Here is a 21,403-nt window from a genome sequence, read left to right as displayed (position 1 = left end):
CGCTCCTTGTGCATCTGCAAACAATAATATCACATGAATTTCATCACAATGGGCTTCCACTAAAGGTCAACTCACCATCAAACAGGTCACTGAGGAATACAACAAATGGTAAAAGTGGTAAAATCATTTTTATTTTAGTGAGTTGAAAATTTTAAAGAAATCACAAAAATCAATTGTCAAAACACTTCGACAAAACTCATCGATTTTGGGGCTTTTTTTGGGAGGAATTTTCGAAAAGGACTACCTCTTGGCCGTTTTTCGAAGATGGCAATTTGAAATGTGTTTTGACATTTTTCTCTAAGCGCGCATTCCCAGCCAAGAAAATAAATTAATTTCTGTATGATAAAAGATGAATATTTCTCAACAAAGAAACTTCATATCATTCTATTGTGTACTCAAGGATCTAAGTACAAAGGAAGATAGTCCTAGTTTGCTGTCCTGTGCTGAGGTGAGATGTTCAAATGGAGGACTGTACTTCAGTGTAATTTGCATATTTCCTTGTATTTTCCAGCACATAAAAGAACACCTGAATGTTGGAACAAATCTCAAGTGGGTTGATGAGGGCTACTGTTTATCCGTGGATGTGAAGACACTGCGGAAAACCGATATCTTCATCTTTGCAGAATTTTCCGGAGCAGCTTTTGAGCACATAACCACAAAGTCAAATGCATTGTAACAAATTTTTCTTTTAATTTCGCAATATTACCAGGTAAATATAACTATGATTACTTTCAGGGTAATTGGACCTCCCTGCTTGGAGTATTGTATCACGCAGGACTTTGATGTTCCTCTGGGACATTCGCCAATCTTCAATGTTGCCATGCATGGGCTCATCGTGTGTCCATCTGGAGTATCAAAGACTGAAAAGGCTGAGATGAAGAAGCTGGTACTCTGGATGGGAGGATACTTTACTATAGACCTCGACATGGATTGCACCCATTTGGTCACTGACACGGTAAGATCAAAAAAGTACGAAGAAGCAGCTACTGCGGGAATTCAAATTCTCCATCCTGACTGGGTCAAGGATGTATGGCGGGCGAATCAGGAGCATACAGTTCTTGCACGAGATCCAATTTTTGAGAAACATCGATTGCCTATATTTCACAAATTGGTCATTACTTCGACGAATTTGCCAGTGGCGGAAAAGGAAGAGATCAGGAAATTGATAGAGGCCAATGGTGGTACTTACTCGAGAGTCTACAAAACCAACATTGTAAACATCTTAATTCTCAAGAAGGATGCAACGTCATCAGAAAAGTACAAAATTTCTTTAAAGTTCAAAATTGATTGTTTGACGCCTGAATGGGTTTATGAGAGTGTCCGGAAAAAATATGCTGTTCCCATTGATAGCTTTCGTGTGTCATCGATGCAGCACTCAACACCAACCAAGGATGATGGGGATATAGGACATTTTTCTATGATGTCCAATATATCCCGAATATCATCCGTGACGACAGTGTCTAATAAGGAAATAGATGAGACTGTTCAGAATGTTCAGAACAATACACAGCGGCCTTCAACATCCAAGATGATTACTCCTAATAAGGACGAAACGGTGAGCTACAAGGATAGACTGAAGAGCCTTACGTTGACTGAAACCAAAAACAGTGGAGCTTTCTTAGATGGGTGCAATATCTACCTGATTGGCTTCACAAGGACTGAATCTATGAAGCTCAACAAGATCATCAGCAATGCTGGAGCAACTCTGTACACAGATCTCTCGGACAGCATCAGTCATGTTGTCTGTGGAAATGCGACAGAGAAGGAGATCAAAGGGGTGCATGACTCAAAGGTTCAGTGCAAAATTGTGACATTTGATTGGCTTCTAGAGAGTCAGAGACTTAAATATCCCGCTGAGGAAGAAAATTACATGATGCTGGTTAAGAGGGTACCTCCGGAAGCTGAACCACCGTCTCCGGCTAGTAAGAAGAGCATCGAAGCGATGAATGCCAGTTTCAAGAGACCCGCCGATGTACCTCGTCGTAGACTCGATCTCGGTGAATCCTCAAGTTCTGTCGTTCAGAAGTACCTGCATCCCATCCCTGAGGTTTCTTCTCTATCCAATTTCACCCATGATTCCTACAATTCTGATGTAGCTCCTGAAGACATTGAAGTTCTGACATTCCTGCAGAGTACAACGTTCTACTTCTACGGATACGAAGAGGGAATGACTCAATTGATGGCTGATGTTGAAAGTGCCCTGGGTGTTGTGGTCAATGATACATACACCGGAATTGTTGATTATATTCTTGTTCCTGTGGATGGTGTAGAAAAAATTGAACCACCTGTAAAAGGCACCAATATCGTCAATGATCTCTGGCTGGAAGATTGTGTGGCAAATAGAGGCATTGTTCCCATTATGTACTACCACGAACCCATTGTGATTCAAGGCTACAATAACATTCTCCATGATGTTCGGCTCTCCTTCACCAATTTCCAGGGCAGCATCAAACTCTATCTGGCTGCTGTAGCTGGTGTTCTTGGTGCTACAATTCTCGATCAATACCCCAAAAAAGAAACTCCACTACTTATTTGTGCAAAGACCGAAGGATCCAAATATGAAGCTGCCCTCAAGTGGAAATATCCAGTTGTGACAGATGAATGGCTCTTGGACACGTTCAAAGAGAAGAGAGTCAAGAAAATTGAAAAATATCTCCTGGGAAAATCAATAATCCCTGAACACATTGAAGTTTTTCAGAGATTAAATCAAGAGGAAGTTGAAGAGAATAAGTCTCAGGACAATTCACCAATAAATGATGAAGTTTTCCTCGGAGATCTCACGACAGAGGGTAATCCGACAAATGCCACACTTCAGCGATCAGCAAAAAGGAAATCCGACGAATTAGACAATGATGATGATGATGATGATGATGATACTCCCATTCAAGTGAGACGTGATACACAGAATAAAAACAAACCTAGTTCAGTATCAACGCCAATTCGACACAAAAGATTGGCTCTCCTGACTCTTGAGACTCCAACAAATAAGAAGAATGACGATACCCCAACAACATCCAAGGTTAACAAGATATATGCTGACTTTGATACTCCCGTCAGAAAAACAATTAGGGACACAATGAAACTCAATATTAACATTAATGATAAGATCTCTCCGAATGGCACTGTAAAGACACCGGAAATTCCAAAGTACCTCAAAATGCCTAATACACCGCTCTCAATTAATCCGAATGCCAGTCCATGCACCCAATGGGGCGTTCAGAGGAGTATCGAGGCGGCTGAAATGATGAGATTCAGAAAAGGCAGTCCAAAGAAGAAATCACCAACTGCTGAGCAAATTCGTGAGGAGTACTTTAGGACACTATTGGGTATGTAATTATTATTAATCGTGTCGAAGCTTTGTGGTTGAGGTATTCGCGTGTTTTTCGATACTCAATTTAAGCCTCATGGTGAAAGGCTCAGTCAGTCCCCGGGGACTGTCCAGGAGCACCGATTTAGTTCCGAAAAAAGCCCTAAATACGCGTGGAAGTTCCTTCCTTGGGTATGTAATAAAAATAGGGGAATGCCCGCTACCTTCGGACGACTCAAGCTTCGGACAATTCAATTTTTTTCTCTATGTTCCTTTTATTGATTATAGCCTTTTCCTTCATTATAACACATTGAAAAAAAAAATGATTTGTGCGAAGCATAAATGCTCCGAAAGTAATGTGCTTTCCCCTACAGTAGCCACTGTTCACGAATTGCATATCTTATCCTGAAAAACGTGTATACTTACCGAATCTAAAAATTTGAGTAGAAATTCTTTCAAACATCATTTATTTTTCTTATGTAACTAACTAAGAAAAGAATTCGTTATTCAGAATCAAAATTAGGAAAGAGAATGAGGGAAAATTTTATAAAAATTGACACAATGTCAAATTTTTCGTATGACATTGAGCAAAAATTTTACACGATTTTCCGCGAAACGAGAAAAGAATAATGAAATGTAAAAAGAAACTTTCGGACTATTTTTCCTACATTATTGAAGATCTAAAGTCCCTAAAGGTCCTTTTCTTTAAAACACAATTTTCTTTATCTGAACGAGAAAAGCGCTTTTCAAGCTATTTTATAAAAAAAACATACACAAGAGACTGCTAATCATTTGACCAATGAAAACAAAAAGCGGCGAGATGCGGAAATTATGTTTCTTCTCGCCGTGAGACGTCAGAAATTGCTTCGGTCTTTGTTACTTTTTACCCCAAGTGGTCATTTTTAATAAAAGGATTTCTGGAGAAAAGAATCTTTCTAAAATTCTAAAATAGATAGTGGTTTTGTATTCAAAGAATCCAAATCATTTGGGAAATACTTACCAGTGCATCAATTTTGAAAAAAAAATAGGTAAAAATTGATATCTGTTGCAAGGAAAACATTTCAAAAAAAGGACTAAAAATTTCAATATTTTTTATTTTATGAATTCCTTGTTCGAATTCCAAGAAATTTACGATTTGGAAGAATGTCTATGGAAGCCATCTATGGAAAAAATTTCAAGCCGCTATCTCTTTTATCTTGGAAGATATTGTATTTTCAAATTTTCAATTTGTGACTTTTTACCCCAGTCTCCTCTATCCTCCATATAATTTCATCCCTTTTGAACATTCGGGATTTTTTCTTTCGCGATTTTGAGACTTTCGGGATATTGGCGTACGGGTATATTTTTGAACCATCTTTGATGTCGAAAACGAGCATGTGAATTTTTCAAAATTTTCGTATTTTGAACATTTGTAAATGTGTAAAGTACAAAAAAACATTTTTTTGGATTATCTCGAAACCTGCTTTAAGGACCGATCATTTGGTGTTCTACTCGAGATATTGCATTGTCACTAAATTGATTTTTGAAATAAATCCATTGTAGGGGAAAGTGGGATACTTTTCATTTTTGGCCCTTTTGAAATTGAGCGTTTTTCTTCTATTTTTTTATTATTCTATAAATGGAACTGCATTTTATCGTGTAGTAATTTAACTTGACAATTGAATTGCGGAGTGAAATATACACTGCGGTAAGGCTCAGATCCAATATAAATGGGAGAAAAATGCCCAATTTCAAAGGTGTCCTGCTTCCCCCTAATAGGAGAAAGTGACCTGTCTTTGAATAAGCCACCAGCCTTTGGCTATTTCAATTTTACTGATCAAACTGAAAGATAGAGCAATTATATAATCCACTTTTTTCAACCTGTGACACGGCTAGTGGTCAAACTTGAAATCTTGAAATTTCCAACGCGTATGTATGGAACTTGAGCAGTAGTCAACCGGTAATATACCCGTAAATGATTTACCTTTCTCGGGTTTACTTTTTAGCTGTGATTCTTTACAATCTCAGCTTTTGTGGTCACAGGTGAAATGCGACCTCGTCAGATCGGGCCCAAATTTTGGATTTATGCGTTTTGACACTCATAAGATCACGAATATCATATGCGCTAAAAATCGATTTTCGTGGACGTCCCGTCCGTCGGATAACCACTTCTAGCGAGAGAACGGAAAGAGATATCGACAAGCGGGTTTCGGCAAAGGTTAAGTGTCGATGGGTGGCTAGAGGTAGGTGATGTTAGATCCACCCCCCCCCACCCCTCCTTCCCTCATTTTGGAATACCCCTAATTTTTGTTTTCTCAATAACTCAGCCCCTATGGGATGGATCTATTTCAAATTTTAGAATGTTATAGCTGGACCTAAGACCTTTCAATCAGTACCAAACGTAAGGTATCCCGACCCCCCTGACCCGAGCTAGAAGGTGTTAAAAATTCATTTTTCGAATGAAGATCTGATTAATCGAAAAATCTATTTTCGAAAATTTAATTTCGAATATTTCGAAAACTAGACAAAGCTTTTTCTTAAAATTTTAGTATGTTGTAGTTAATGTTGAGACCTTTCCAACGGTGGGTTGCACTCCTCCCTCGATGTTCCCTGACCCGAGCTATAATCAAAAATGTCTTGACCTGACTGCACTTTTGGTGTTTATGATGCGTTTTCGATGAAATTTTAGTACTTATATATTGTATATGAAATCGAGATCTTTCTAAAGATGGGTTCCACCAGTTTCTACACCAACCTACTGTATCCGGACCCTTACACTAAACATTTAATTAAAATTTTTAAGCCTACTTTTTCAGAATTAAGAAGTTTGTTAATCCTCTTTAGCTAATTCATAATGATTTCCTTTTTTTTCTTTTTGGTATTCAGGGGAGGACAAATTCAATGAGATCCGACTTAAGAATGCCACACAGTCACAGTCACTTCAAGAGACGGGTCAAACAGAAATGAATACTGAGCCGAATATGGAATCTCTGAAGAAATTAAAAGCGTTCGTGGCCAACAACAGGGTATGTCCGCCCACCACCCCAATTTTAGCTAAGCAATTAGACTTCAATGATCAATCAGAAGGCGGCGCCGAACACCAAAGTAGACCACAGTGTGGTACATCCGAGGAACTTGTGGGTTGGGTTGATCCTTCCGAGTTTCATCCATTTAGACATTCAGCTACAGAGGCTACACCTTCAAAAGTGTACAATTTCCACATTACGGGAGTGTCGGAGAATAAGAAACAAATAGCCGAGATGATTGAGAATTTAGGTGGGACTGTACTGTCCATGGATACTTACGATCCTTCATGTACTCATGTGGTGTTTGAGCGACTGAATCGAGGAGAGAAGGTGCTGGGAGCTGTGGCATCTGGCAAGTGGATTTTGGGAATCAAGTATCTCCATGAAAGTACGAAAGTTGGCCATTTTCTGCCCGAGGAGGAATATGAAGTGGGCAATGAGAGACTACCTTTCTTGTCCCAATTGAGTGAGAGTGAGAAACAAATAGCCCGGGCAGCTTATAGATGGCGTCAGAAGATCCACAAGGGAAAATCTATTGACGGTGCCTACAGTGGCATGACGTGCCTGTTGATTTTGGGTGAACAATCCAATGCCATTGGACGGATGATTGAGGCTGGGAAGGGGAGTGTTGTGAAGCTAAAGTCTCCGTATTGTGGCAAAAGTGAAGCCAAGAGCATAACTCATGTCTTTATAAAGCCCACCAAGGATAACACAATTTCAAAGATGGACATGAATTTCTTCAAGAAGAACGGCACTCATGTTCTCACACTCAAATATATCACTAGCCATCTCTTTGACGAAATAGCTCCAAATCCAGAAAATTTCAACCCCTAATCATTTCATTGGAAAATGCCTTAATTATTTCTATATTATTTTATTTTTATCATTTCACAAATTATGTGAGTTTTATCATTTAATTTTCTTTTACTGAAGCTTAAAATTCTTGTTCATCATTTTAAATATATACGAATAATTTCACAAATACATCAGTTTATATAATTTCACCCATTAATTTCTCATTGTGAACATGTAGTATAGTTAAACTATTCGAAATAAAAAATAAAAAATACGTTTTTAAACTATCATTATTCTTCTTACAATTCTAATCGTACCTCCCCTTCATCACTATCCACTATTATTATTACCTCTAAAAAGTGAGTAGTTTTTTTTTCATTTTGCAAAATAATAAAAAGGATTATATCGAAATTGGAATATAACATCAAAATCAAGAGATCTATTAAATTTTCTACTTAATGTGGTGTAAAAAAATCATCTCAAATTTGCCTCACGATATTTTTTTTTGTTTTTCAAAGATTCTCTACTCACAGAGACTTTCTTTTTGAGATTATAAAACTTTTTTTTTTGTAAATCCCTTCGTCCGTTAGAACAAATACAAATCAATAAAAATTGACACTCACCAGATTAGAAATTTTTTTTTTAGACAAATTTCTATAAGTGATTTATTTACAACAGAGCACGAAGCTCCTTCAATGCTTCATGCTGTTGATGATGCTTTGCAAGAAATTGCTTTAGGGTCTACTGGGTATTGTTGGTTGTGTCCCATTCCCAGGCAACCCAGGCGGTGGCTGCTGTGACGCCGGTGGTGTTTGTTGTGGCGGCGGCGGCCCTTGAGCCGGTGGAGGAACCTGTGCAGCAGGTGGCTGTGCAGCGACAGGAGGAGCTGCTCCTGATGGCTGATTTGGCGGCACAATAGCTTGATGCTGCTGCTGCTGCTGCTGCTGCTGCTGCTGCTGCTGCTGTTGCTGTGTTGGTGTTCCGCTTGATGGTGGAACATTGCTGGGATTCTGCTGCCACTGCTGCTGACCCTGTTCCTGCTGCAGTCGATGATGAGCCTGCTGACGAGCCCTGAACTCAGCTGCTTTCAGCTGTTCCAAATGGAATTGCTGCCTTTCGGTAATCAATTGTTGCCTCTGATATTCCAAGCCTGTGAAAAACAAAAATGTTTGCAAGCTTCTAATAAGACGAATACCTGTAGAGGTAATATAATCTTAACATGCAAATAATAAGCAACCAAAATTTAGTGAATATTCAAAAGGGACAGTTAATCCTAACCGGCTTATGTAGGTGAGATTCTTAATGTGAGCTAACTCGAAATGTACGCAAATTCGATTTAGAACTGAAGTTGGGGGGACGCCATTCAGTTATATTAAATCAAATTCGTGAAATTATACAAATTTTGTATTAAAACCAAAATATCAAGGTTTTGGATGGACTGACAGAAAAGTGATATATGGGTGAAATGTAGACCAGAATGTTCTCTATAATTTTGCCATAGAACTTCATCTCATCAATTAATCAGAAGCTGAGATAATCGACATTGTTTGTTTCTGAACTCGTTTTTTCGACCAGAGCGCCCCAAGTGTTCATTTGATGAACTTCAACCATATTAAAGAATTGTTGTATTTTGTGAGACTTTCCATTTAAAACTCCATTTTTGGTATCTTGGTTGAGTAGAAGCAGTCAAATTGACATCTGAGTGGTTTGAAAGCGTTATTATGGGAAAAATCAATTTTTTCACACTTAAACGGCAAAATCGGGTAGATAGCGGAAAATGGTGTATGGACGAAATGTAGACACAAATATCTTCTACAATTATGTTGAAGTAATCATAAAAATCGGTTCAGCGACAGTCAAGATACTTGAGGTTATGTCATATTGAAATTGGTTTTTTGACTGTGGCGCCCCTGGTGTTGGTCCCACGAAGTTCAAATGTTTTAGAAAGTTATAACATTTTATGAGATCTTTCGTTTGAGTCCTCACTTATCAAAATCGGTCAAATAGAACCGGAGATATGATTTTTTGAATTTCATGAAATTTGACCCCTCATATCTCCGGTTTTATTATAATCACAGCGCACTTACGCCCTATTTTGGAAACGTCCTAGACTGGATTATAACACTCTAAAATTTGATTAACTTGCACAATGCTGTTTTTGAGAAAAATGAGTTTGAATTTTGATGAATTTTGACTATCGCAGCACCACCTGTGGTGACTTTTTGAACTTCCATATGAAAGTGCTCATCGAGACAAAACCAAAAACGGGAACGGTTTTTAGCCTCCCATATATTCGTGATCAGGAAGTGATGAAACACATTATGGCAAAGTTTGAGCTCGATCGGACGACATGAAATTTTGTTAGGATTATAGTAGGTGAAAAATCGGAAATTATTATTATTCGTATCGGGAAACTTTATTTGGTATTACAATGTAATCATCACAATGTTTCCCGTGTTGGAAGATCGTCCAGGAGCACCTCCCCGCAGTGTGGATGCTTCTGCCATGCTCATAAACTTTTTTGGATAGATGCGCGGTGCATTTTATCACGTTTTATTACCTGTGAAAGTGTCTTTTTTGACTTGCTTGCAACTCACGTGAGTGTCGAGTTAGAGATCTCACTGCCCAAGACACGCCGGTCTTTCCAATTGTGCCACTGAGATCCCCAAATTGCAAAAACTGTTTTAATTTTTTTCTTAAAAAAATCAAGTTTTTAGTTGATTTTGTACTCCTAGAACGCTACCGAAAATGGAGTATAATCCCTTAATTTTTTCACTTCCTAAAATTTCCACATTCCACAGCCGGCCGTCGCCACTTCTAGAGGTTAAATTGTTAGAGATAGCGCCTCAAGAACCTCTAGGAATCCCCCATAAGTTGAACCAAAGGATCATTGACATCACCTTCATTTTTCACCGTCCCTTCTCATTCCCATTTAAATCATGCTTTTTAGAATTGCTTGAAAAGGTTTTGAGAGATTCTGATAACGAATTTTCAAGATCTAAAGCCAAAAAAGCTCTAGAGAGCGTATTTATCAACCGAACGGTAATGTGAGCTCGTTAAAAAGGACTTTAATATTGATGAAATAGTAATCAAACATTTTCGATCTTTCTAATGCATATTCCACAAATTTCAAAGGTATATTATGATTCTTTTGTGAATCATTTTCGATTTTCTTTTCAAACTTACCTTCCCTCTCTCGCTCCATTGTCGTTTCTAGTTCTTCAAAATGACGTAGCTTAATTTCCAGCTTCTTCATCTGCGTTTCCACCAACAGGGCCACGAGACTCTTGATCTTCCTCTCCTCCACAGCTGCCAAATGCTTGGCCTTAACGGCAGCCGAAGCGAGAGCCGCTGCTGCAGCTGACTGCACATTGGATTCATTGAACAGCTTGGGTTTATCCGTGGCGCCATTCTCCTTCCCTGCTGCCGACCCATTAGCCACTGGTCCAGCTGATGGTGCACCGGCCACCGGTGCACCAACCACCTGATTTGGTGGTGATGCTGGGGTAGATTCTGAAGATTTTTCACTACTTTTACTTTCATTAATACTATCTGACGGCGGTTGAGCCTCCGTCTTCACACTACTCTTATCGCTCGCTGTAGACGGATCACTCGTTTTGCATGCCTCCGCACTTGTCTCTGTTTTGTCTGAATTGCAAAAAAATATATAAAAAAGGAATAAAACAAAAAATCATATTTGTGTGTGATAACAAACAATACCAAAGAAAAAAAAACTATTTCACTAATTGAAAATCAAAGTAAAAATAAAAATGTATTTACATTTTTTTTGCATTTTAGATCAAATGCAAATTCTTTTGCATTTTAAGTGATAATGTGAATTAAAAAAAAAAATTGTGATTTGTTTAAGGTAACAGAAAAAGTGTATATGATTTGTTACAATTTCTAACAAATCAATGAGTGTGATTATTTACAGAGGTGCAAATTGCTTTATACACGCGTGATTCGTCTTTTAGTTCTTTTTTTTTCACTAACTACATACTAGAGTCATATTAGTATTTTTATAGGTGAGTAGAAATTTAAATAAAAATTATTCAAGCACTAACCATCTTTCTTGGAAACATCTTTCATTTCCTCATCACCACCTGGTTGTTTCTCGTCTTCCTCCTTCTCAGGAGCCGTTCCTGCTATTCCACTGTTGGCCAAACCAGCGTATGGATCAAATTTACCCCCATATCCAGACTTCTCCACATTCTTGAAATGTGCATCCATAATCGAGGATGGGACTTCGTCCTTTTGAAGATAACAATACTAATAAGCGTTTGACAAACTCCTTATATTATTCACCTTCAATCTTTCAGGTTGAAATTTTTCAAATCAAAAAAACTGCTTAAATCTTAAGTGTTCACAATTTCTTACTGAACGAAAAGAAACGATATTGTAAAGAATCACAGATAAATCATCAACTGCTTCAACGAGGTAGCCGGTTGGGTCTATGGCCACGTAAATCATAAAATTCACTTCATACATTAACTTTATTTAAATCGAAAATAACCCTTAAAAAATAAATAAATAAAAAAAGAAACAAAATACAAATTTCGTTCATAATGGCTCTAGCACAACTTTTGGATTAGGAAAATTTCATAAAGTCAATATTCATATCCCTGTCTTTCTTAAAAGTTAAGCATATGTCTGTCCTACTCTTTTGCACACTTCTTCTTCTTTTGAACATCACACCAAATTAAATTTACAGTGCCCGCTTTGTAATCCGGATGATTGGGAGACAAAATGACAGATGTCCGCTTCGTAATCCGGATGGATTTTTTGAATTTGTTCAACGACTCGAAAATATAATACAAGGTTTTTTTGTAGAAATAGAATAAAAGTTTTAAAAGAAGCTTAAAAAGACATAATTAGAGAAATCTATGCTACTATACCTCATTTATTAAACAAAAACTTTTTTTCCATGAGGTTTTTTAATATTTTACTTTTTCTTCTCCTATATAAAAAATTAATGTTTTCATTCTTATTGCATTTTCTATACTTTATTTTTTAGTATTACCACCAGTGTTAATTTCAATGTTGTAAGGAGTCTATGACTCTATCTCTTTCTTTTGAAATTCCATTGTAAAGAACTCTGTAGTTGGAATTATAATAAATGATATAAAAAATAAAAAAAAAATATTAAACAAAAACATCACAGGATAATTCATTTTCATTGGTAAAGACACATGCATACACGACCACAAAATTATTTTAAATGTAACCGTCGATAACTCGTCCGGAATACGCCGATCCGGATTAGAGAGCGGGCACTGTAGTTCGATCCAATTTTGATACCGAAAGAGCGAGACAGACTTATGCAAATTGTTTGAAAGAAAAAGGGACACATTTTGATTTCATGAAATTATACTGATCTAAAAGATGTGTCGAAGGCTTAGGAACCTAAACACTCACTTCAAAAACTGTATTCAAAAATACTTTATCTAAAGGCGATATTAATAAAGCTTTAAAATTAGAATAGTAATAAAAAACAAAAAAATAAAAAAAGCTCTACATAATACTCTAACTTATAAATAATAGCCGTACTCACTATGGCGTTGTTATCTCGTAATCTCCGTAATCTGTTATCTTGTTATAATTTTTCATTTATAAAATACATTACGAGAACATAACGAGATAACGAAATAACGATATTACAAGATAACAGCGCCATAGTGAGTACGGCTAATGATTAAACTACATTCTCATTAGGCTCTCACTAAAGTTATCTCTCGGCTTAGGTCGTAAGTCTGTCTAGGGCATTATGCTGATCCTTGAAAATTTAATCGCGTAAATTTTTGCGGTATAAAGGATAATAATCTTTAATTCCTTATTCTAGGCTATCAGTGTTTGCTTGGGCTAATTTATTACCGCCAGAATTTATAGGTTATATATTCTGAAGGATCAGCCAGACAGCTCCTAAATATTTGGGCCTGGGCCCAGCCCGAATAGACTAAGACTGATCGTCGAGAATAAGTATTTGGACAGTAATATCTGCCAGTAAAGGGAATTTATGTCAAGGACCTTTAATCGATAATCCTAAGCCCTAAGTGTATGACAGTTTGGAGGAATAAATCTTTACTCTCAAATATTACAGGCGGAGTATTCTCGAGGATCAGCTTGAGTCTATTCAAGCCCTAACAATCGACTAGGAGGATTTATGACATTATTGAATTATTACAAGATAATTCCTTAAACTCTCTAATTCCTCAGACCTACTGGCCTCTACACATTGAGAGCAATTTTTGTCAAAAATTGCTTTTTTGAAGGAAAATCCCTGCAGCGTTGTAGGGAGAAACGTCAAATTTCTGTCAAAAACGCAATTTTTGAAGAAAATTGCTTCCAATGTGTAGACACCTTAAAGAATTTAATGATGGTGTTAGTCCCGGATCTAAAAATTGCTGTCCGCCAAACGGGCCAAAAATTGCACTTTTCGGGTATAGATATAGACTTTAAGTGGCCAGTTAGTGGACCCTGGGTATCAAAATATGATTTTACTCTACCCTCAACCCGCTCCATCTTCCGCAGAAAAATGTTTCTAGGCTAAACCAAAAGTGAATTGATCATTTTCGGTTTTCGCTTTTTTTACTCTCTAACTAAAATTCCCACCTTCCGCGTCTTGTGTTTTTTTTTGTCATTTTTGGACATATTTTATGGGTTACATAAGGTGGATATTTCGTCCATATATAAAAATACCATTGAACCATTCCGAATAACAGTTTTTCAAGGGCAAAAAAAAAAAAACTTTATGGAGTGTATTTCTCAACGAAAGGAGATCATGATTGAGTACGGTGGAAAGGTCTTGGAATTCCTGACAAGGCTGAACCGATTCCAATCGTGCATGAACCGACTCATAATCGATATGACGATTTAGTTTAGACGATCTTTGACTGAATAATGAATAGGTTCAAATTGAAATCCTTGGAACTCATGAGCACTACTCTTTTCCTCAAAAAATTGAACAAATGAAGAATGTTAATAATAAAGGTAAATGATGCCAGAGTATTTTTGAGGTATAAGATTCAAGTCACAAGTTCGAGCACTCCACAGAGTCTGAAAAGCTTTGCCAAAATTTTTTATGGTCTCTAACTTTTTTCCTCCATTGACAAAAAATAATGATTTGTGCGAAGCATAAATCGTCCGAAGGTAGCATGCTTTCCCCTACATATTAATAATCTCGAAATATTTAATTTTTTTCAAGATTAAAGGACCAATCTTAAAGATGTCCCTTTCTCAATAAATTTCATTACGAGGTATCCTAAAAAAATAAGTTTCTAGAAGAGGTTGAGAGGGAAGAACATTTCTTGGATCTACTTATGGTGGGATAGGAAAATCTCCCAAGCTCCTATCTCTCTCCATTTAGCATGTATTTCTAAAAAAAAAATGTATTTTTCGACCTTTTTCACCTTAATGCCCTAGACACACTAACGACTTTAGCCGGAAGACGACTTAGTGGAAATGATGGAGTAGTTTGACCAATATTTCTAATATAATTACACTAAGCCGTCTCTCGGCTAATCCTCAGGTCTGTCAAGACCCTTTCTGTATGAGGGGAAAAACATTTTTTCAATGTAGGACTATATCATATCAATGTAGTACGGTTTCATTTAATGGCATATCATCACTTCTCAACTTAGGCTATTCTAGCTTACAAATTTTTACTACAATTATTCTCCGCTTGGAATGTTTTCTTGATCCCGCAACTTTCATAGACTTTACATAAATCTGATGAATAGACACTGCCCATAAATATTTTTAAGCCACGCCCCTTTTAGGAATTATAGTCGATTAAAGTTATTTAATTTTTTACGATATTAAATGAAAACAAGGAAACCGGGACTGCATTAGCGAGGGGTAGAATTAGACAGTAGGATGTTTGAGTTGAACTTAAGAAGGGAGAGATGGGGTAATTTGAATCATGTCTAATTTGGAACTTTGAGATTGAGAAGGAAAAAGGAGTGAAGAAGTTACTCTCGAATGGGAAAACTTTAGGGTAATGTGGTACATTTTGGAAATCGGTGCATTATCATATAAATACTTGTTTTGTCTTCATTTTTAAATTTTATTTGAATTATTTAGCTTTCTACGTATCAGATATACATAAAACTTCTAAAATTAGATTAAATTTAGAGTGTAAAATACGCGCGAAAATTGACAGTGTACCATTCCACTTTTCACAAAATCTTCAGTGTGGTCAATTTTTCCAATGTCAGCAAAAAAAATGCTAAGTTTTTCACTATTTCAGTGAAATTGATACGTAATTTTGATAAAAAAAAGTAAAGTTTGGACCTTGTATTCGAAGGTCAGTGATCAGATTCATAAAAATTTGTTTGATTTTTTAGTGAAAAAAGCAAATTTAAAAAAGTAAACAATTCAATGGAATGTGAAAAATCCTTACAGTATTTTCTGTTTTTCTTGAAATTCCGATACCAAGGGAGCGTTCAAATGACAAACCATATATTCAGGATGATGTGGAGAAGGCTCTGAAAGCATTTAATTGTGAGAAATGTCTGAGAGAAGCAGTGATGGAATTCAATGTGTCAAGAAGTACGATTTTCACTGGTAAGATAAGATAAGATAAGATTTTGCCAGGGGTCAGTTCTCCATTTCGGATATTCCGATGCATCCAGGCCACCAATTGGGCCCCTTATGCTTCCCCACTCCTATCTTATCCCCCGATACGGGTAGCCGCTCTATATCACAGCTCTGTGAGCAGTCAGTGCCGTTACTATATCACAGCATCCCTTCTCAGTGTGTGTTTGGGATCAGTGACAGCGAATATTTGCATCGACTGAAGTACCGCTTTCATGTCGAAACTCCTTTTTGTACCAGCCTCTATTGTTTAGGTTTAGGCGGTTCACTTTTTTGTCAATATGCACCATTGACATTACTATTCATTCATTCACTGGACGAATTCAAAGCCGATATGGCATGAGAAATCTTTTTCTGCTGCTGCTCAGCTTTGAACCCCAGACCTCGCAGTCATAGAGCTACTACTCTATCCACTGACCCACTCGAGCCCCATTTTCACTGGTAAGTGTCCAGTGAAATGCCAAACTGGACTCCCCACAACTTACTCCCGAGGGGGAGAAGGAGCTGGTGCAATGCTTCTTAGATTATTACAATCCGTAGCATTCAATAACCCAAGATCAAGTGTTGGATACCCTGTGTACGAATTCGTCTTGTTCCAAAATACCCACATCACTCCAAAATGTACCATTTTTACTTCTTTATATTTTTTTGCTATTTTATATAAAAAATTATGCATTTTCCAATAATTTTCGATAAGATTCTTATTCTTAACTCTTTCCGGACCGCAGCATATGCTGCAAGCCAATTTCACAATTTTTAATCAAAAATATCTAAGCTCAGGAATTAATTGAGGTTCTACAAAAAATATCTTACATTTGGACATCCTTATAGTTTGTAATCATCCACAAAAATAGGATTTTTATCAATTCTGAATACTTAAAAAACATTGTTTTTCACAGAACATTCATATGCTGCTTTGGGTACTCTCGTCCCAAAAGAGACGAAAGAGTTAATAAAACAAAGAATATAAATATTAATTTCAACAAAGAAAAAAATAATTTGGGAAGTGGCTAACGTGTTTGAAAGTTGAAAATGCTAAAAGTCGGTCCAAAATGTACCACATTACCCTACATTGTTTTTTTGCTTCTTAGACCATCTGAAACAGTGAGAAAATCTTAAAATTCCAAAATAGACATGATTCCGAATTACCCCATCTTACCCTAAACACACTATTTATACATTTTTTTACAAATCATACGCGAAGAAAAAAATCATTGGCTAACTAATTTTGGTCGGGCCACCCTTTTACCAATTCAATAGTCCTGTCGTTCAAAAAAATAGGCCACACCCCTATGAAAATTTGCATTAAAATTTAAATCGAAGGTTTCTTTTACACAAATCATAAGGTGAAAGGAACGTCTATTAACACTTTAAGAACTCGTGTCAGCACATATTGGCACGCTTGAACATCTCTTTTTATAGTAAACGGTATATTACTGAAAAAACGTTATATTACTTATATTTTACTAGATACATTAAATAATTTTCAACATTTTGACAAAAGTGTCAATAGGGGTTCCCTGTCGAACAGACGTTCCTCCGACCCTATGCAATTCAGAATGATCAAAACTTAAACTTACCTTGATGGCTGCAAACTCCTCCATTGCTGCCTTAGCCGCTGCTGCTGCCACTCTGGGATCCACCACAGACGCCAGGAAAGCCACTGTGGACATGATGGGATTTCCGGACTTACTAAATGGAATTGGCTGGTAAGCCAGTGGCCCGATGCAATTGTCATCCTCCAAATAAGGATCCTCAATGGGTAATCGCAGGAAATGGAGAATGCACTCATCCTGCGTCCTTGAACCCACATGCTCACAAACCTTATTCCAATCATCCTTGTACATCTCTAAGCCCTCGAGTAGAAGCAGAGTTTCCTGCTCAGTCCACTCTCTTGTCATATTAGCGGCTGTTTTATTGCGCATCGCTGCCGGTTTCTTGCCATATTGATCTAGCTTCAGGCCAAACTGAGCCCCAGGTTCAATTCCCCCTGAAGGTGCTGGTGTTGCACCTGCTTCTGTCTTAATGGGAGTCCCTGCGAGAGCTGCTGGAGTTTCGCCTTCTTTGTCCTTCTGTTTCTTGTCCAAATCGAAGAGCATCTTGGAGGCTGATGGTTGAGGTGTTTTCTGGGCATTGACCGGCTGAAGTCCCGAAGGAGTGTCACTGAGAACATGGAAGTGGGATGTTGGTGGAGGACCCATTGGTGTTGGACGACAATCTGTGTCTATCTGGTAATTAATCAAACCCCATTGTTCCAGGAATGCATGAACACGCATTATAGCACAAACATCTCCAGCCAAATTGCGCCTGCAGGCTGTGCTAGTGAGATATTCAGTTGGATTGAGTCTGTAGGTGTCTATCATGAAATTCCTGTAGGCCATGTAGATTTCTGGTGTCTTGGACTTGTTTTTGCTGTTGAAAAACTCCGACATGGCTCGCTTTTCGACCACATGGATGGAATTGTAGTCAAACCAGGCAGAGTATGAGGGAACAATTATGTGATGTGTCTGTTCAGTGACATTATCTTCGAGATCATCCTTGGGTTGAAACTCCTGTGTGTTGCTATTGTCACTGGTTTTGCCCGTCTGCGAATCTTCACCACGTTCCATATCCTCATCCAAATCGGTAACAGTGCCCCCCTTTAGGGGCAACAATTCAGAATCTCGCTGCTTATTGGATGGCGTTGCCGGACTGGCCGTTGAGGAAGTATTCGGCTGAACCTTGGGCACCTCCTGAATATTGGGCTCTGGCTGTGGATCATCCATATCCCGTGTGAGATCTTCATCGTCATCTCCATCACCACTTCGGGTTTTCTTCTGGAACACCGCTGGAGATCGTCCACTCTTCCTCTTGCCAGCCTTGGGATTTGGCGGAGGAGTCGGTGAGCGTTTCCGTTTGGGATTCTTCTGACGTGCTCTACCCTTATCATCACTACCAGGACACATTAAATCATCCACCGTGAGACGCAGACGATGTACTTTCTTTCTACCCTGCTCATCGACTTCGTAATCCTCTTCAGCCATCCACTCATTATACTGATCCAGATGCAACACCCAGAGAGCACAAACACGCCAGCGATCTCCCGGAGAGGGCAAATTGTCCGGCACCAAATCCGGCAGATCGAAATTGTTTGGCAGCCAAGAATCATAGGATTCCGGAAAGTAGTACCAATGCATCATGACATTTTTATCTCGCTTGAAAGCCGGTCGGGCATATTCTTCAGGCAGGGGATCAATAACTGGATAGATTATATGCGTTGCCTCTTCCTCATCCTCCGTCAATTCTCCCTGATGCTTCATTATAATATCCTTCACTTTAGCGGCCAAGGCCTTGTCTACATCCGGTCGAATGTACACCACAGGAAGTCTCAGGCATTCCGCCTCAATCAGAGCTGTCTCAATTTCAACCAACATTTGCGTGTTGGGATCCTTCCTGGAAGTGTTCTTCGTCACGGTAAAGTCAAATTTCTTCCATCGCTGCTCAGATTTATAGCGATACATCGCTGTAAAGATATTACACAATGCTCCGCCTGGCTTGAAGTCCAGGAAACAGCGCATCTGCAAAAATTGATTTATTAAACAAATTCCTCACTCACAGAGAATTACCACCAATGTCCTACCGGGAGTCTCGTGGTTGGCGGATCAACAGCATTTTTCCCGAGCTTTGCCTCCTGATACTGAATGAACTGGATCACCAGTTGTGCCAGAGATTCCTTCGTTGGGGGATCCTGATGGACATACTGCCAGAAAAAAAAAATTAAAACTTCATAAACATCTCCGGAATGTTTTTAAGAAATCGGGACAGTTCCAAATGACATTCACTGGTGCAAACTGTCACATTGTTGGACACAAAAGAAGAGCCCCAATTTCCCCTAAAAACTACTTTTCCACAATCTCAATGGCTTTTCCCTTGCACCAGAGATTTCTGGGAGAAGAACTGACTAACAATACCCACTTCCAGACACTCAAAAACTTCGGCAAAAGGGAAAATATGCGGTGTTTTGCAAAAAAAACCAATATGGCTGGTGCTGGCTTGGCGACGTCAGACAAGAGCCTCACCTTTTTGCTATTTTTCTGCAACCACGCACGAATTGTCTCAAATCCTTGAAGTGTTTCTGGAGCTTGGAAGAACTCTATATTAGGACTACCGTCCTTTTTCTGCCCCAGCGACACCATTTCTTCCACAAAAAGCACTTTTTCTTCACACTAACTTTTGCGGCTGGCAGACGCTTCCCATCAGAAAAAGACTAAAGAATTTCACTGTGAAACCAACTGATTTGTCCATGGATTTGCTCAGAGGAGATTTTATTGGGTGATATTGCCGAATTTTCGAACATTCGAACTAATAATTTGAAATTTCAAATATTCGTTTATTTGTAACTGGCTGCTGAATTCACTAAAAAAAATCAAAGGGGAGATATTAGGGTGAGAAGTGGTGTACGGTTGAAAATGAAGTGCTTGGAAGTCTTTGGAAGTAAAAGTGTTCAAATATAAAGTCTTTTATGCCTAATTTCGTATTTTTCAGACTACACAGTAAGAAAATGTGTAAAATTTTACTACTACAGTAGACTCTCTTTCAATCGGGAATATGGGGCAAAATGTCATCCGGTTTAGCGTTGAGCGTCAAAGCCTTTGTAAATTCCACAAAAAGCACTCAATTATAAAGAATCACGATAAAATAGGAAGAACTACAGCGAATTTGAGCGAATTAGCTCCATAATTAAGTGTGAAAATTGTCAACAAAATTTGACGCCCGATTGAAAAAGAGCCGATTGAGTGAGAGTCTACTGTATAATAGTGCAAAATCGACCATTTTTGTTGGTAAGTTAAAGAATGTTTAAAAAATGCACAATAATTTGGTAATTTATTGTCACGTGATTGAAAATTACCACTATTATAATTGAAAAATTGTCAACAATGTTGTTTAATTTGAAACTGTGTAAAATTTCTCACTATTATAGTCATAAAAAATTTCAACAATGTTTTGTAGTTTAAAAATGGTGAAAAATTCTAAAATTTACCACTATTTATAGTATGATTATAGTTTTCCACATTATTAATAGTGTGAAAAAATACACAAATTTATGGTATTTTTTGTCACATGATTAAAAATTAACACTAATAATTTTATCATATCATATCAACACTAATAATAGTTTTATCATAATTTTTCACACTATTATAGTGTGAAGCCTTGTGTATTTCAACCAAAGTTGTTGAATTTTTAAACAAAATTGTTGAATTTTCAGATAAAAGTTGTTGAATTTTAAAAACAAAAGTTGTGTAAAAATTGTTAAATTTCCATTTAAGACATATACTTCAGCCGAGATGCTTTTCATTGGGCAAAAGTCATATATAACATCAAATATTTATATGCATAATAAGTATATCGTGAAAATCCGAGCATCAGATGTAATTATCTCGCTTTAGGGAGGATCCCGAGTACAGGAAAAAAAACATTACAAATTTCTAAAAAAGCAAAATAAAAAAAACTAAAATAAACGAAATGAAAATTCAACAATTTTTGAGTTTTCACACAAAAATTCAACAATTTTTAAATTCAACAACTCCAAATCCAACAAATTGAAATTCAACAACTTTAAATTAAACAATTTTAAATTAAACATTTTTTCCAAATTTAAAACTATAAACTATAATAGTGGTGTGAAAGATTACACAACTTCCCATACACAACTTTATTTCTC

At 37.5% G+C, this 21,403-nt stretch overlaps 2 protein-coding genes across 3 annotated transcripts; one reads left to right on the top strand and one right to left on the bottom strand.

The window, feature by feature from the left end:
* The first annotated feature begins 141 nt into the window (after positions 1 to 141).
* Positions 142 to 7,397, top strand: LOC129809419 (DNA topoisomerase 2-binding protein 1). The gene is made up of 4 exons (XM_055859234.1): positions 142 to 448; positions 512 to 672; positions 736 to 3,326; positions 6,173 to 7,397. The coding sequence occupies exons 1-4, from the start codon at positions 350 to 352 to the stop codon at positions 7,144 to 7,146; spliced, it is 3,825 nt and encodes a 1,274-aa protein (XP_055715209.1). The 5' UTR covers positions 142 to 349; the 3' UTR covers positions 7,147 to 7,397.
* Positions 7,174 to 19,987, bottom strand: LOC129809422 (SWI/SNF complex subunit SMARCC2). Of its 2 annotated transcripts, none has more exons than XM_055859237.1 (6): positions 19,758 to 19,987; positions 19,319 to 19,438; positions 17,280 to 19,256; positions 11,172 to 11,358; positions 10,294 to 10,755; positions 7,174 to 8,257 (listed from the first exon to the last, which is right to left on the bottom strand). In XM_055859237.1, the coding sequence occupies exons 1-6, from the start codon at positions 19,872 to 19,874 to the stop codon at positions 7,842 to 7,844; spliced, it is 3,279 nt and encodes a 1,092-aa protein (XP_055715212.1). In that variant the 5' UTR covers positions 19,875 to 19,987; the 3' UTR covers positions 7,174 to 7,841. The 2 variants fall into 2 exon arrangements, with proteins under 2 accessions (XP_055715212.1, XP_055715213.1); XM_055859238.1 differs by having other exon boundaries at positions 10,294 to 10,620; positions 19,758 to 19,970.
* Between the last annotated feature and the right edge of the window lie 1,416 nt (positions 19,988 to 21,403).

The sequence above is a fragment of the Phlebotomus papatasi genome, chromosome 1 (genome assembly GCF_024763615.1).
Source record: "Phlebotomus papatasi isolate M1 chromosome 1, Ppap_2.1, whole genome shotgun sequence".
In the NCBI taxonomy this organism is placed as follows: Eukaryota; Metazoa; Arthropoda; class Insecta; order Diptera; family Psychodidae; genus Phlebotomus; species Phlebotomus papatasi.
The sequence above is the reverse complement of the archived record's forward strand: the minus strand, read 5'-3'. Positions and strand labels throughout refer to the sequence as shown.